The following is a 17,859-nucleotide window of genomic DNA, read 5'->3' on the forward strand; positions in this document are numbered from 1 at the left end:
GCTAGTTGTCTCTGTGATTTGTTGCATGATTTGGAAGTTGTTTGATTGCACTTCCTAATTACTCAGGTAACATTATTTCCATTCTCAGATCTTCGATGGGGTTGAAGACTATATAAATGTAGTTACTTTCTACTCGTGACTTGGTCAAGCTATTTATTATACAAGACCTAAGCTAGTTAGAATAGGATATTTGTACTTATTATATATAATTTCATAGTAAGTTTAGAACTCTCTTACTTAAACAAAAGGGGGAGGTGTTGCGGGAGGTCCTTCTGCTCCTCCAGCCAATAGCCGCTGAGATACCAGCCCATTGGGGCATGGTCTCTCTCCCTTTAAAGAAGCGGCCACTTCCCTCCTCACTCTCTCTTACTTTCTGCTCCGCCTCCGGCAACTAGACTCCCTTCCTGATTGAGCAGAGGGCTGTTGTCTGTGACGGTGATCTGTAAGTTTTTTCCCTTTTAAATAAATAACCATTTTATTAATCATAATTCCAAATTGGTGTTTGTGACTTATGCCTTTGCCTTCAGATGGGGAGAGCTTGGGAGAAATGGGACAGTTGCGATGGGGGAGGAGTGGGTATGGAAGCAGAGAAGTATATATCTTAATTAAGGGAGCCATTTAAGGGTTGGCAAGAGACTGGACTCTAGAGGGGTTCCCAGGTGTCCAAGGAGATGTCCCCAGCTTGTTCCTTGAGCAGCTGAGGAGAGGGCGCTGAATTGGCCCTATACTATAGCCACTCTGATGAATATCTTGCATATCACCATAGAACCTTCATCTGGCGATGGATGGAGATAGACACAGAGACCCACATTGGAGCACTGGACTGAGCTCCCAAGGTCCAAATGAGGAGCAGAAGGAGAGAGAACAGGAGCAAGGAAGTCAGGGCCACGAGGGGTGCACCCATCAACTGTGACGGTGGGGCCAATGTAATGGGAACTCACCAAGGCCAGCTGGACTGGGAGTGATGGAGCATGTGATCAAACCGGACTCTCTGAATGTGGCTGACATGGAGGGCTGACTGAGAAGCCAAGGACAATGGCAATAGGTTTTGATTCTACTGCATGTACTGGCTTTGTGGGAACCTAATCTGTTGGAATCCTCAACTTCCTAGACCTGGATGGAGGGGGGAGGACCTTGGACTTCCCACAGGGCAGGGAACCCTGACTGCTCTTTGGATTGGAAAGGGAGGGAGAGGGTGAATGGGGGGAGGGGGAGGAAAATGGGAGGAGAGGAGGAGGTGAAAATTTGTAGTAATAATAATAATAAAGCAAAAAAAAGAAGAAAAAAGAGAATAGAAAACATTGATATTATGAATGAATGTATAATAATAGATGCTCCATCATCTGAATGAAGCACAAGTAAACTTCTGTGTAAACATATACTGTGGTCTTAGATAAAGGAAAAAATGCCATCTAATATAGACTAAATAAAAACTGGTATCCCCCCAGGTTCCTGTATCTGAATGCTAAGTTCTTGATGGTGATCATGTTTTGGGAGGCTTAAGAGTTTTTGGAATATATGGTCTAACTAGGACAAGTGGGTTACTAGAGAGGGCTTTTGTAGATTATATCCATGTTTGATTCTGGACTATGCTCTTTGTTCTTTGACCTGCCAAGATGAAAATGTCACACAATTTTATAATAAAATTTTATGAGTAGACTTAATTTCATGTTAACATATACTAATACCTTCTTATACACGAATCATTTTGTTACTTATTAGGATTATCAGATAGATAATTGTGAGATTAATTCTTCTAAATTAATTTCTGAGATGACTAAGAAAACAAAATGGAATATTAGTGAAACAGAAAAGAGAATGAAATTTTATTTTAACTGTGCATTTAATATATATTTGAAAACCTTGGTTCCAAACCACGTGGAGGTTCCAAACCACGTGGACGCGTCGGGGGGGGGGGGGGGCGCCGTGGTCCCTGTCGCGTTCCCAGCTCCCGGCCCTCCGCGGACTGCGCGCACATGGCGACCCAGGGGCACTCCCTCAGCTACGCGGGGTGCAACTTCTTGCGCCAGCAGCTGGTCCTGTCCACCCTGAGCGGGCGCCCGGTCAAGATCCGGAGTATTCGGGCCAGGGACGACAACCCGGGCCTTCGAGATTTTGAAGCAAGCTTTATAAGACCGTTGGACAAATTAACTAATGGTTCTCGAATTGAAATCAACCAAACGGGAACAACCTTGTATTACCAGCCTGGCCTCCTGTATGGTGGGTCTGTGGAGCACGACTGCAGTGTTCTCCGTGGCATTGGCTATTACCTCGAGGCTCTGCTTTGCCTGGCTCCATTTATGAAGCACCCATTAAAAATCGTCCTGCGAGGAGTGACCAATGACCAGGTTGACCCTTCGGTTGATGTTCTTAAAGTAACAGCACTCCCTCTATTGAAACAGTTTGGGATTGATGGCGAGTCATTTGAGCTAAAGATCTTGCGACGGGGAATGCCTCCTGGCGGAGGAGGTGAAGTGCTTTTCTCGTGCCCTGTAAGGAAGGTCCTGAAGCCCGTTCAGCTCACAGACCCAGGGAAAATCAAGCGAATCAGAGGGATGGCGTACTCAGTGCGCGTATCCCCTCAGATGGCAAACCGGATTGTGGACTCTGCCAGGAGCATCCTCAACAAATTCATACCCGACATCTATATTTACACAGATCACATGAAAGGCGTTAACTCTGGCAAGTCTCCAGGCTTTGGACTGTCACTGGTGGCAGAGACTACCAACGGTACCTTCCTGAGCGCTGAACTGGCCTCTAATCCCCAGGGCCAGGGAGCAGCAGTTCTTCCTGAGGACCTCGGCAGGAACTGTGCGAAGCTGCTGCTTGAAGAAATCTACAGGGGTGGATGTGTGGACTCGACCAACCAAAGTCTAGTTCTGCTGCTCATGACCCTTGGACAGCAGGACGTTTCCAAAGTGCTGCTGGGACCACTCTCCCCATACACGATAGAATTTTTGCGGCACTTGAAGAGCTTTTTCCAGGTTATGTTTAAAATTGAAACAAAGCCGTGTGGTGAAGAACTCAAGGGTGGGGACAAAGTGCTGATGACCTGCGTTGGTATTGGCTTCTCTAACCTCAGCAAGACTCTCAAGTGACACTGTCGCAACATAAGGCTCCGTTGTGTATGGATGAAGCAGAAGCTGCGAAGGGCCAAAGGGACAAGTCCAGATATGACCATCCGGGACAGGACAGCCTCGTAACACTGAGGACTGAATTACTAATTTACCACTGAAAATACTGATGTGCAGATAAAAGACATCTCTACCATGTGACCTCCAGCTGCTTCTCCAGTGACAGTGGCATTCCTTAGATGCCCACACTGTGAGCCTCCCAACTCACCTGGAGGAGGGGCCCTCAGGAAGCAGTCATGCTGCCAGAACACTCCTGTGTCTTTGGACTGTGGTTTTGTGCAGGATTAATGCTGCAGTGAGTGTGGAAGCCCTCTGTTGATCGCAACAAACCCTGAGAATGCTGGGAGCTGGGGCATTTGTTTATCTCCTGTCTTGTGAACAAGTTGTGTGGGCACATGCTGAACTTCATCTGGTACACTGTGTTTGCAAGGTTGGGATGGGGAGGACAGTTATGGGTGTCTTTAGAGGTTTTATGTGTCCCAGGTATGGCATAAATTTTGTTTTTATTCTTCTAATATCACTAGAGTATAAATTATTTCCATAAGAAAAAAAAAACCTTATATACAGATTTGTTCATTGGCAGTATCTTAAAAATACAAGTAATATAATAGAAATTTTTTAAAAATCCCCCCAACATAATAAACAAACAAAAAATTCAAAATGAGAAAAATTTTCAGATTTTGTTTTATCTCAAGAAAACTAGTATATGATTTCTGTAGTTTTATATTGTATATATACATATACATACATATGGGTGTATACATGCTTATCAATTTCCATGTAATTAGGTTTTTAAAATATTTTTTCTTCTATTGTGTGATTTAGAATAATTTTTATGTAAATTCACAAAAAATTAAAATGCAATTTAAAGGAAGTCTATAACACATGCCCAGAACAAATAGAATATCAAGCCCTGATATGTCTGAGTCTCAGTTTACAGATTTTTATGTAAGATTTCCCTGGAAGACTTGCTTTGCAACCTTTGTACATTCTGCGATGTTTCCCATCTGTGCAGAACTTTCAGATCGTTATGAGTACAGCTGTACAGCGAAGGCCTAAGACCTTTTAATATGTGACAGACTCTCTGCTAGAAAATTACCTTGTGGCCACGGTTCAGTTGCCAACATACTGCAGACCAGGGGGTCATGGTTTAAGGGCTGATGCCATAGTGGTAATTCATAACCAGTCTTCATTGCACTTCAGCCTGGCTCTGGGTCAAAAGCACCATTATCCTCCACTTCAAGTTCATATGTGTTTTGACCTCTTACTTTTAACTTTAAATTTTCTTTTGAGAGTAGAAAGTGCTGTTTTTCTTGGGAAAACATGTCTGAGGCTATAGACAGTAGTCATAAATAACATATTAAAATATACCTAAATATTAAATTTACTTCATTTTGTTGAGAGAGAGAGAGAGAGAGAGAGAGAGAGAGAGAGAGAGAAAGAAGCAGGGAGAAAACTGAAAATGATGGCAGGCAATGAGGGTAGTAATTAAATTTTCATTTCTCAAATAGCTACATGATCTCTCTTCTCCATTAAATCCCACACTTATGAACCTTTCTCAGCTAATGACACCATTTCCTATGTAACTGAGAAAACAAAGGTACTCTTTTGTTTGCCATAACCATACACAAATGCTCTTTTGTCATTTGCATGCCCTGCCCCTTCGCTCTGAGTGTGTGTGTGTGCTTGTATATGTGTTTCCCTGAGAATGATACCAAAGGCTTCCCAAGTGATTAGCAAATACTCCATCTATGTGATCTATCCTTATACCTCATTTTATTACTCTTCTAATATTTAGGAAAATATTCTGTTTCTTTCAGTGAATTCTGAGGGGAAAAATAATAGCCAAATTTTTCAGAATGGATTTTAGGTGGGCAAAATAAAATCAAATGGATGAATACGATGCTAAGTCATAATACTTCAGGAGAAGTTTGGTTAGATCACAGGATCTAGAAAATGTTTATTTTTATTTTCATATAAATCTAACATATTTTTTAATTTTTAAATGAAAAACATGTAACTAAACACTGGAGACAAAGATGGCTTGATGGGATCTCATCGAATAAACTGAAGAAACTTGTCTTTGGGAACGTTTGTGGATAAAATGGTTTGAAGGGTTTTCTGCTTTGAATATGCTTAATTTGAGATATTTCTTAAGTCTTGAAGTGACAGTGATGGAACACAGTGGGCTTGCCTGAGTGAAAGGAGAATATCTCTACATGAGATGTGATTTTAGACATCCACATCCACATGTTATGTTATCACAAAAACCCACTATGAAGTGGCTATAAATAGGTAAAGAAGAACTGCCTACAAATTAAACATTTAGATTACTCAAACTTCAAAGACCTAGGAATGAAGGAAAAAAAATGAGAAACTGATATGGAAAAGCATGAAGGAGACAAGAGGACAATCAGGATGACCCCTGATATTTGCTGTGGATGAGCCAAGTAACGCTAAAACCTAAGATTGACTGTGATGTCAATAATGCAGGTTATTGATACATTTAAATAGTAAAACACTAGAGTGATGGGAGAAAATGCCTGGGTAGAGGTGAGTGAGTGATAGAGACAAAACTTGTTCACAAATATACATATAAAATAAATATTTGGAAGATTTTCTTGTAAAAAAAAAAGAGAGAGAATTGAGGATCTGAAGAATAAAGTGAGATTACGGAAGCTATTCCTAACACATATTTATTAGAGACAAGCCAAAAGAGCCCGTGTCTTCATAAAGATGGAGGTCCAGGGAAGATTTAATGCATAATAGACTTGTTGTGGAATATCACTTTAACTGTGTAAAGATGTGTTACATTTGTTTATGCTGCAGGATGTTACTTTATCTGTGTAAAGGTGTGTTACATTTGTTTCTGATGCCTTTGATAATGATGTGTTACATTTGCTTTGCCTGGCCTGCCTAAGGCACCTGATATTGGTCTATTAAAAAGCTGAAAGACCAAAAGTTAGGCAGGAGAGGGATAGGTAGGGCTGGCTGGAAGAGAGAATAAGTAGAAGAAGATATCTGGGAAGAAGAAGAAGAAAATGAGGGAGAGAGAGAGAGAGAGAGAGGAACATGCCAAGAGTCCAGCCACTGCCAGTCAGCCAGACATGAGAAGCAATGAATATAGGACATCTGAAAAGAAAGAAAGGTAGGAATCCCAGAGTCAAATGTAGATGATGAAGAATAAGTTGTTTTAAGAGCTAGAAAGAAATGTGTTTAAGTTAAAGCCGAGCATTCCTAACTAATTATAAATTTCTGTGTCATGATTTGGGAGTTGGTTGGTGGCCTAAAGGAAAGTGTGCTCCATAGAAGTTGTGAAGAAATGTCATGCTGCTTCTTTTCAGGTATTAGTGAGGAGTCCACGTTTATTGTCCTGTGCTGACTGCACTGTTTATCAACTATCTGTTGTCACATACCCAGTCATCTATGATTTTCTATGCCTAATTCATTCTCGCTTATGGTGCTTGACTGGTTTCCTTATTGGAATCTATATTGAAACTTCCAAGTTCACATGGCCTTCTCTGTTGTAATAATCGTTACTGTGACAAAAGAAGCTGATTTTGCAGAACATTCTTCTGGGGCCATTGATGGACTCAAAAGGTGATTCTGTGATGCTGCTTGTGTTTTGATTTGCTTGTAAAAAATGCTGTTGGCTGGTGGGTGACACCATTTTTCTCACAATCCTGACAGGGTAGAAATCCAAGGTCCATTGTACACAAGTGTTAGTCTGTGCGGGAATCTTTCTCTGTGGTTTGTTCTGAGCAGTCTTTCTCTTTGGCCCTGTTATAATTTTCTCTTAAAGAAGAGAGATATCAGGGTCCTGCCTTTCTGCTTTCATTTATTCTTAATTGCTTCCTGTTAGACCCTGACTTCAAATGCAATGCAATGATGCTTTATTATTTAAATTTTGGCATGATGTGGACTCCAGCAAATAGCTTCTAACTTGGAATTGTATTCTGAATGTTCTTTCACATCATCCGTGAAATGGGAGGGTATTCACTGCCAGTCATACAGAACCGCAGCAACTTAAATATGAGGATAGAACATCCGGATCATGTCTTACTCCATTTCTTCTTGTGTGACATTAGCAATTTGCCAGTCATCCTTGACACCATCTAATTACACCCTATCTTTCTCCTCTGCAGCCACCTCAAGAAATGTCTTGGTAGGACAAATTTCTCTTTCCAGAACACCATGAATGTCTTTTGTGTACTGATAGGAGTGACTCGTCAAACATTTCTTCTTTACCAATACTTTATTAAGCTTTATGCATTCTGTCAAATGAGCTGATGTAAGCCATCTCTACAATGTGATAGGTTATAAAGAAGTGATACTGTTAACTATTCTGAATCAGTCTCATTGAAGGAATGCTGGCTTTCTTTCTTTCTTCTTTCTTTCTTTCTTTCTTTCTTTCTTTCTTTCTTTCTTTCTTTCTTTCTTTCTTTCTTTCTTCTTATCCATGTAGCAATTGTCTTCCTCTTCTGTCTCAAAATGCTTTTCACATTTTCCATGGCGAATCTGATGAGCTTCTACAACGTGATCACATACTCTCTTAATTTCTTATTTCATTGTGGAAGTAGATTGTAGTGGGAGCTGTGGGCTGTGTTCCCACAGCCCGGCTCCCTGCCGTCCATCTAGCTTTACCCAAAATAACAACACACAAACTGTATTCTTTTAAACACTGCCTGGCCCATTTCTATTCATGTGTGTAGCACCTTGAGGTGCGCTTACCAGGAAGATTCTAGCCTACGTCCATCCTGGGTCAGAGCTTCATTGCATCTGCCCAGGAGAGGGGAGCATGGCCTCTGCTCCAGAGAGCAGAGCTGTAGAGTCTGAGCTCACTTCCTCTTCCTCCCAGCATTCTGTTCTGTTTACTCCACCCACCTATGTTTTAACCTATGAGGGCCAAGCAGTTTCTTTATTTTTAACCAATGACCTTCCTCCATCAGTAGATTCCACATCTTTTCCTATATGCCTTAGGGGAGCCTATGCTTTCCATTGCATCCTACATCCTACAGCCCTCCCCCAGTGCTGCACAGCCTACTCATTTAGAGTGGGGAAGATCTGGCAGAGAGAGAAGAAACAGGACACTGTAACAACTTGTCCGTTCAGGTTGCTACAAAAAATTCCTCATACTGGTAACTTATCAAAAACAGAATATTACTTCTTGCACTTAGAGAAACTAGGAAGTCTATCATCAGAATGCTGATATTTGGGGTCTGGTAGAATTTTCACAGAGAGTACCCTCTTGTTGTGTCTTTACATGTTGGAATATCTCAGGCAGTTTTCAATCTTCTTCATCACACTGATCAAGAGTAATATCCTCACGACATTCCCTACTGCCGTACCTCTTATGACTATCAAATCAAACATTTGGCTCAAATCTAAGAAATGAGAGAAAAGGAACCTTTTGTGATGGAGGAAGGTCATTGGCTAATAAAGAAACTGCCTTGGCCCATTTGATTGGCCAGCCTTTAGGTGGGTGGAGTAAACAGAATAGAATGCTGGGAGGAAGAGGAAGTGAGCTCAGATGCAGGGCAGCTCCTCTGAGAGACAGATGCCATGCTCCCCTCTCCCTGGCAGATGCGATGAAGCTCTGACCCAGGATGGACATAGGCTAGAATCTTCCCTGTAAGCGCACCTTGGGGTGCTACACACATGAACAGAAATGGGCCAAGCAGTGTTTAAAAGAATACAGATCCCGTGTAATTATTTCTGGTGTAAAGCTAGCCGTGAAGGAGCCGGGCAGGACGAAAAGCAGGCCCGCAGCTCACACTACAGAATGGCGCCCAGACATGGGGCACTGAATCTACAGAAAGCCTGAGAAAGCTTGGGAAAGAATAGAGTAAATCGTGTTTTCTTGGTAGCAGCAATTTCTTGGGTCTGCTCTGCTTGCTAGATGCAAGCAAGCGCTCTCATCTAAGAGAGGCTTCCTGACTCAGCTTTAGCTGCAAAACTCTGCAGCTCTTAAGAGGTTCTGTCAAGAAACACTTAAATATTGTTGATAAAAAGTTGACCGAATGCTTGTTTGTTTTCGGCCATAGCAGGAAAAAAGTTGTGCTGTTTAAAAATGCCGTCTTTCTGGTCCGTCCTGCCAAGGCAAACTCTGACTCTGAGGCAGGAGGTCAGCTACGGAGAGAGCATTTGAATGTTGTAGCTTTTTTGCTGGCAAGGACCTTGAAACGCCACAGAGTTGTGGTGATTAACACGGCTACAGTCGGTACCTCAGCCATGAGGCTGGAAAGCTAAGGAATGTGCTGGATCCAGCCGTCAAAGCCACGGCTTTCGTCCTACTGATATTGCTTGGTAAATTAAAGACTCATGTGGTCAGAAAAAGAGAGATATACAGTAAAGAGAGATTCAAAGACAAAGAAAATTTCTAAATTGTTTACAGTGTGTTAAAAGTATATGCAGGCTAAAAGTTCTTAAAAAAATAAGGAAGAAAGAAAGCAGTTGGGTGTGGTAGTACACACCTTTAATCCCAACAATTAGGAGACAGAGGGAGATTGACCTCTGTGACTTCAAGGTGTGGTAGCACACGCCTTTAATCCCAATGCCTGGGAGGCAGAGACAGGTGGATCTCTGAGAGTTCAAGAACAGCCCTGTCTACAGAGTCATCCCAGGACAAATATATACAGAGAATATAAAACAAAAGTAAAAATAAACAAAATAGAGTTAAAATAAAGCTGCACAAAGATGGAAAATACACAGAGAATCTTGATACTGTATGCTATTATGCTCTCTTTGAATTGTTTGAATGCTGAGGAAGGAGCAACAGATGCTAAAAGATATTTGTTTATAAGTGCTGCTGAACTAATCCAAGATAGATATTTTCAAAATACCTTGATGTCAGAATTTGGATCTAAGGATATGATACTTTGGAAAAGAGTTTTTTCTTTTGTTTTCACAGAGGATGGGACCATATGGATTTCTTCTATTTCAATATGGTATGATAGACCACGCTCTCCTGAAGGGTTGCTGTGAACATTCTCAAAAAATTGCTTTGCTCAACTGCCAACTGAGATGAAACTAGCAGACAGGTTATCCCATAAAAGACCTGAATAACAGCGTCCCCATTCAGCAGGAAGCAGTTTGGAGAGAAATAACTACGTCCATATTCCCAAATATTGTTTATAAATGTTCTTTTACATTTAAAGGGGGAGATGATATAGATGTGAATAACTTGCATTGATATGAATCTTGGTTTACTGATATTAATTTAAGGTCAATTTTATTATATGTATATATATTTCTGATATTGATTAAGGTATTGTGATTGTGTAGTTCACTTAAAATGTAATGTATATAGGTTGTAAATGAATAATTATCAATAATAGTCAAGCTTGTAGTCATGTTAGTTAGATTTTCTAGATGTACATAGATATATTTTAGATAGGCATTCTTCATATCTTTCAAAGATTATAAAATATGGCATTTTAAGTGTTTTAAGAACTTAAGGTTTTTCATGACAATGAGACACGTCTGCTCCTGGCAGCACCAATCTACTTCAAGAAGAAAGAAGATGGGCATCAAAGAGGCACCTTATGGAGTTTGATAGCCATTTGGGCAAGAAACTACTCTTGCCCGGACTATTGCATAAACTGGACACAATGAACCCGCAGAGAGAGGACTGCTGAACTTGCCTAAAGGTGAGATGATCTTTCGGGGTTCCTGATTTATGAAAAAATCTGTGAGACATTCTGCAGGACACAGCAGGTAGTGACTGAACTGCCTTTGAAATTTCCTGCTTCATGGAAAAGTCTACTGGATACTATGGGCCTGAAGGCTGAAGATTGATGCCCCAACGGTACAGAGGAACTTTGGGTGACTGTCAAGGCAGCGAGATGTCTTTGTCATTTCTAGAGTTTAGAAGTTGCTTACTTTTTGTTTGTTTAGGTAATATTGTATTCTTCTGGAGTCTTTGATGGAGTTGAAGAATAGATAGATAGTTATAGTTTTCCATTGTTATGATAAAAGATAAAATAGATATAAATATTGTAACTGTAATTCTTGCTTGATAACTGTTTTGTTATATGTAATTTTGCTATGTTAAAGTTAAAGCCTTCCTTTTTTTTTTGTTTAAACAGAAAAGGGGAAATGATGGAGGAAGGTCATTGGCTAATAATGAAACTGCCTTGGCCCATTTGATTGGCCAGCCTTTAGGTGGGTGGAGTAAACAGAATAGAATGCTGGGAAGAAGAGGAAGTGAGCTCAGATGCAGGGCAGCTCCTCTGAGAGACAGATGCCATGCTCCCCTCTCCCTGGCAGATGCGATGAAGCTCTGACCCAGGATGGACATAGGCTAGAATCTTCCCTGTAAGCGCACCTTGGGGTGCTACACACATGAACAGAAATGGGCCAAGCAGTGTTTAAAAGAATACAGTTTCCGTGTAATTATTTCTGGTGTAAAGCTAGCCGTGCAGGAGCCGGGCAGGACGAAAAGCAGGCCCGCAGCTCACACTACAATTTTGAACCACAGAAGTTCAGAATTATATAAATTAGTTCACAGTCTCTCTGAACTAAAGTAATTGTTCCTGATTAGGTTAATGGTGACATTGTTCTCTAGAACATCTGGGGATGAACCTCTGGCTCTCACCTCTTTTGTACCTATGCTTAACAATTCCTTTGTGACTGTAAAATAGCATCCCCTGTCAACCATTTTAGGTGACTGTTTTTGGCTCTGAGAGACATACCTGGGCACTCTCTACTAAGTTCCCAGAAATCATTTAATTATTAATTAACTGTGTAATCAAATGAAGCCTTAAAAAGTTAAGAGTATGATTCCTTTGGATGCTAAATTTGTCAACTACCGGGAAGAGAAAGCAATGAGATCTATGATAGATTGTGTATAAATGATTTGCTTCATTAAGTGAGATCTATGATAGATAGATTGTGTATAAGAGTATACCTTCATTAAACCTGTTTCCCCTTTTCAGTATCAGTTTATCACTTAGAACAAGTTTTGACTTTTCTGCCAACTCTCATCTTTCCTGAATATACTTATTGACTAATTCAGGCCATTCCTAGCTAAATCAATAGGCAAGAAAACTGTCCATGCACTTTGGGATCTGCTAACATTGATTACTTCTGTATCTACATCTGTTGAGAGCACAAAACCAAAGCAAAGCATGACAGTAAGCCAGCAGTGGCAGAACTTTTCAAAGTACCTGCATTTTTGGAATGAAGGACTAATGGGTATATCTCTGTACCTAAATACTCAGAGTATGAAAGTCTTAGAAAACTCTCGAACTGAGAATCTTTCACCCAGGAAGTAATATATAGCAGACTCATTAATTTGCACTAGTATCTGAAAAACTCACAGACATGAGGAGATTTTACTGACTCATGAATAACCATCTGTGCCAACTGGAGCTCTTGGGAGTATTTAAGCAGAAAATTATTCTAGGCTGCAACTAGAATGTTATCAATAATTTTTAATGAACAATCTTTCCTTTTACTTTTTTGTGTTCTGGGTTCAAATATGATACATCAAATGATGAGAATCGTAAGGTTACTTTCTGAGGAACTAATGAATGTAAAAGTTTCAGCATCATTCTATAAACTGTGAAAGGGTGAAAGGGTGCCTGGGGGTATAGTGGCTCAATGAGTAAGGGCAAGGACCAGCAAGCCTGGTGGCCTGAGTTATCCCTAGAGGTTTTCTCTGACTGCCAAGTAAAGATGGTGGTGTATACACACACACACACACACACACACAAAAACAAACAAGGTTGCATGCATGCACATACAGGAAAAAGGAAAAAAATCAGAATTAGTCATGGTAAATAAGGAAATAGCACTATGTCTATTTTGCTAGGGAATTTAGTCTTGTTTTGATCTTATCACTTTCCAAGATAAATAGAATTATTCTCAATTTTTGAACTCCTTTGGAAATACATCTCACTATCTTTGTCAGACAATTGAATAACATATCTTGAATTCAATCTTAACTAGTTAATTATGTGAAACTTTAACATATCATTTTGTAAACAGACTGGATTCTGGTCTTTAATTTTCAAAATACTTTATTAATAATTCACTTTTTGAAATGTATGGGCACAATTCATCACATGGGTTGTCATTCCCATTGCTATATTACCTATGAAAATACATAAGTTTTGAATATCTCAAGTTCACTTGAAAAAATGGAAATAAGTATAGTTAAGAGGATGCTTTGAATCAAGCTTTTGCTAACAGTATTTGATTGTCTCTACTATTTATCATATTATGTCCCATTTAGTAAATCATCAAAAGCCATTTCTAAAAGGGACTGACAAAAAGATAACCACATTTTCTAGTTACCTTTAAAATACAGTATTTTATTTACTTGCATGCAATTCCTCCAGGAAAGGTCAGTCTTTGTGACCATAATATTTGGATATGACATTTAAAAATTAATACTTCTCAACTCATACCAGATTGAAGAGAAAGGGCTAGTGTGAGCCCCGAAGAGTCAGCTTTAAGACAGGCAGCATCCTGACACCACAGAGACATCCTCAGAAGAGGGACATGGTCTGCTATTTTACTATCTAGATTGTTTATTTTCACAGTGGTAGAACCAGTAAAACCACTCGGTGACAAAATGTCCTGAGGAATGTCCTGGTGCACAATTGAGACAAATGATGCCATTATGTGTATGCCATTATTTAACAAAAATTGTTCCAGAAAGTTTGTATCAGGAAAAAATACTCCTAATACAAAAGATAACAAAAAACAAACAAACAACAACAACAACAAAACCCATGGGCATTTACATTTTCAGTATATTTTATATATTCTGAGTATGGTTTATTTTTTTCTCATATTTTTTATTCCCCTTGCTCAGTTAATTGAATCACTCTGGTCTTCAAGTCTTGTGAAAAATGATTAACTGGGGGAAAAAACGTGAAAAATATAATGACTTCCTAACAGTTATAGTTTTGTTTTAATCTAATCTGGAGCTGTGATTTATAGTATAGGCTAAGCATTTGACAATGAATTAGAGCCATCTCTGCCATGTCATCCTGTTACAGGTAACATTTGCTATAAGAAAAGGGAACAACAATTGTTTATATTCTAGGATTATTTATTCTGAGACCTAGTAACTTAAAAAAGAATCAGTGCAGAGGAGAAGAAGCATTTATCTATCAGCCATGTCTAGGCTTTTCATTTTGAGCTAAAAGGATATGCCTGCACTCTTCGGTAATAGAATCTATCTTTAACTGTCAGAATCGGGAAAATTCATATAAAACTTATAGAAAGGGCTTCTTGTCATAATGCTTTCAAGAACATTGTCAAATGTCTCCAGGCCTTTAGTTTAAATGTCATTTTAGTCAACTGCAAAGTTTTTTTTTTAATGTTTTAGCACTGGCTTTTTCCTAGGGATATGCTGGGTTTTTCAGAGAATTTATGGTTTTTTTTAATAATAAAAAAACCACACGGACTGGGGGGAGGAGAAGAGGAGTGGGGATGGGGGAGGGGAGTGGGGGGAGGGGGCAATGTGTGGGAGGAAGGGGAGGGAAATGGGAAACAGGGAGCAGTTGGAAATTTTAATTAAAAAAGAATAAAAAAAAATAAAATCAAAAAAAAAGAAAAAAAAAAAAGAAACAACACCTCTATAGTTACATCCATAGAAAGTATTGGGAGTCAAGAATAAATAAATACATGGAAAAAAAAAAACACACTGCTGCAAATGTTTGTAAAATTCCCTCCCACACAGTGTCATTTGCAAATGACTTATATAGGAATATGTGCAGGAATTTTTAATGGGTTTTTATGTGGTAGAAAATGGTTAAAGATTGTTAGGATAAGAGCTATAAGAATAACAATGTCAACTATACAGGAAAATAGTAGCGAGATGATCCCACAATCCCACTTACAGTACACAGTAAATACTGAGTTCAAAAACTGTATTGTGTTTTTTTTTTTTTTGAACCCATCTCTGATGAATGAAAGTGAAAATTGTATTGGGTCTACATAAAACCTATCTAGTAATTATAAGACTGGAAAAGATTTACATAAACACCTTGAAATATTAGTCTCTTCACCAACTCTTCATAGAAGAAATACTTATGTAAGCATGATACACTCCTCTGTAGCACGAATTCTAATTGGTCTTAATAAATATAACCCAGAGTTAGATATTAGGGCAGGAATGCTGAAGAATCAGAGAAGCAGTGCAGTCAGCCAATTAGAGAGACCTATTACCTCACCCAAATCCTCAGACTGAAGAGGTAATCTTGGCTCTACTAATTTGACTGCAATGAACGCATGTTTTCTCTTGCCTTATATTCTCTTCTTCACCCAGCCATATCACTCTTGTCTCCACCTCCTTAGTGCTGGGATTAAAGACTTGTGATTCCAAGTGTTAGGATCACCTATATATGAGCTGTTTCTCTTCTAGACTCGGTAAATTTGTGTAGCCCAGTGTGACTTTGAACTAACAGAATTTGCCTCTGTTTCCTGAGTCTTGGGATTAAAGGTGTGTGCCACCACTGCTTCGCCTTTAGTGGCTTGACTCTACACTCTGATCTTCAGGCAAGCTTTATTTGTTAAAACACAAACAAAATATCACTACATTTCTCTTCTCTTTAGACAATTCATCCTTTTAAAAGAACTTTTGTTGATAAATGGGTCTTTATACCTTTGTAATTGGTTCTTTGTTGTTGAACATGATATTAGGTAGGCTTTCCAATTGTATTAATACCACTTATTGAACCATTCATTTTTCCAGCTACAAATTCAAGAGCAATTGAACTTAGCTTTTATCACTGCAAAGTATCTATAGTAGAATTATCCTCTACACATGGTATGTCCAGTCTTTGTATTTTAGATTACTACTTCATCACTATTATTTTTGTTAACCTTTCACTTCTTGTTTTAAATCACTAAATAGAAACTCAATGATATCAGGTAAGTGAATATATATTATATGAATTAATGTAAATATTTGTAAGTGAAATAAAATGGAATAATTCCAGTATAACCAAATAGATAATTTGTAATTTGAGGACTGAAACAAGACAGAATTATATTATTGCATAATTTAAACAAATAATACCCAATATAAGTGGTTATTAATCCGTGATAGTGTAACTATAAAGATACAAAGAGAAATTCAACATATTTTTGTATACCTGGGGAAATATTTATAGAGGACCAGACTAGACAGAAAACTCCTTTGAAACTGAACATTGGTGACCATTCACAAAGAGGTGTTAAGATGTCAATGAAAACACAGGACTAGAGTATGAGATGACTGTGTTGGCAGGAACATGGAATGGGGATTATAGCATCACCAAGTCTTGACATGGACATGATTGAGTCGTGATGCCACTGGGTGGCTTTATAAACCAAATCATATGACAGGAGTAAGAAAAGGACAGAATGAGGAATACAGTCCTCCTCTTCATGAAGTATTCATTCTGTACTCTTTACTGACCAAACTTAATATTGCTCTTACTACCAAGAAAATAGGATCACATTATCCAACTATAGCCTTGGCACAGGTACTTAAGAGTTGACTTTGAACTGAGAGATAACATGCTGGTAATGGATGTGCAAAGGTAGTGAACACTTTCATGGGTGTTCTTGAATAATGGAACTTTTTTACTCTCATTAATTAATCAAACAAGTTACATTGGTTATATTGATTATTTGTATTGCCTTGAAACTGTTTTATAGCTCATTAAGTCTAGAAACAAGTAGGGTATTTTGTAAATACAACATGTAAGGATTTATATATAAAAACATGAAGAAAAGTCTATTCCTTCACCATATTTCTAAAAGTGCCTAAGTCCAGAATTCTAATTTCCAGTGCAACATTTTTTATTTTATTGAGGCTTCACCTTCATTCAAAATATAACTTATTTTAACCTGTAACTTTGAAATTAATATTTGTAACCATAGCAATTTACTATGCATACTCAAGCACCTACAGCATGGGGGAATAACTAATTGAGTAAAATTTTGCATATATTAAGAATGAAATAAATTTACATACATAATGTCAAATCCCAAACTTTAGATATATCAAACTGATATATAGGAAACAGCATTGTTTTAGAATCTGGCATCTGATTTTGTATCCCAACCGTTGTAATATTTTTAGATATTATATTCAGGATGTGCTTAATTTGATTTTTAATATTTGAAATTTGAAAAGTAAGTTACATGATTCACAAAGTTGTTAAAAATATTGTAAATACACTACCGTACCATCTAGAAAACAACAGGTTGCTATGATCAGTAAGATACCTCTACTATGTCTGTGGGCTGTACACTCATTTTTTTAACTCCTTTAATTTGTAAAAGTTGATTTTTTAATTTATCTCTCTTTTTCTTTTATTTATTGTTTGCTTGTTTTTTCTTTTTTATTGACTTTTATTGAGCTCTATATTTTTCTCTGCTCCCCTTCCTGCCTTTCTCCTCTCTCTTTACCCCTCCCGCAAGGTCCCCATGTTCCCAGTTTACTCAGGAGATCTTGTCTTTTTCTACTTCCTATGTAGATTAGATCTATGCAAGTCTCTCATAGTGTCCTCATTGTTGTCTAAGTTCTTTAGGATTGTGGTTTGTAGGCAGGTTTTCTTTGTTTATGTTTAAAAACCACCTATGAGTGAGCGCATGTGATAATTGTCTTTTTGTATCTGGGTTACCTCACTCAAAATAATGTTTTCCAGATCCATCCATTTTCCTGAAAAATTCAAGCTGTCATTATTTTTCTCTGTTGTGTAGTACTTAATTGTGTAAA

General features: G+C 38.5%; 1 protein-coding gene across 1 annotated transcript; it reads left to right on the plus strand.

Moving 5' to 3' along the window:
- The first annotated feature begins 1,976 nt into the window (after nucleotides 1-1,976).
- LOC130881108 (RNA 3'-terminal phosphate cyclase-like protein) lies at nucleotides 1,977-3,673 on the plus strand. The gene has a single exon (XM_057780365.1). It carries the CDS (start codon nucleotides 1,977-1,979, stop codon nucleotides 3,096-3,098), a length of 1,122 nt encoding a protein of 373 aa, XP_057636348.1. The 3' UTR covers nucleotides 3,099-3,673.
- Nucleotides 3,674-17,859: the final 14,186 nt, after the last annotated feature.

This window comes from Chionomys nivalis, chromosome 1 (genome assembly GCF_950005125.1).
Source record: "Chionomys nivalis chromosome 1, mChiNiv1.1, whole genome shotgun sequence".
NCBI lineage: Eukaryota > Metazoa > Chordata > Mammalia > Rodentia > Cricetidae > Chionomys > Chionomys nivalis.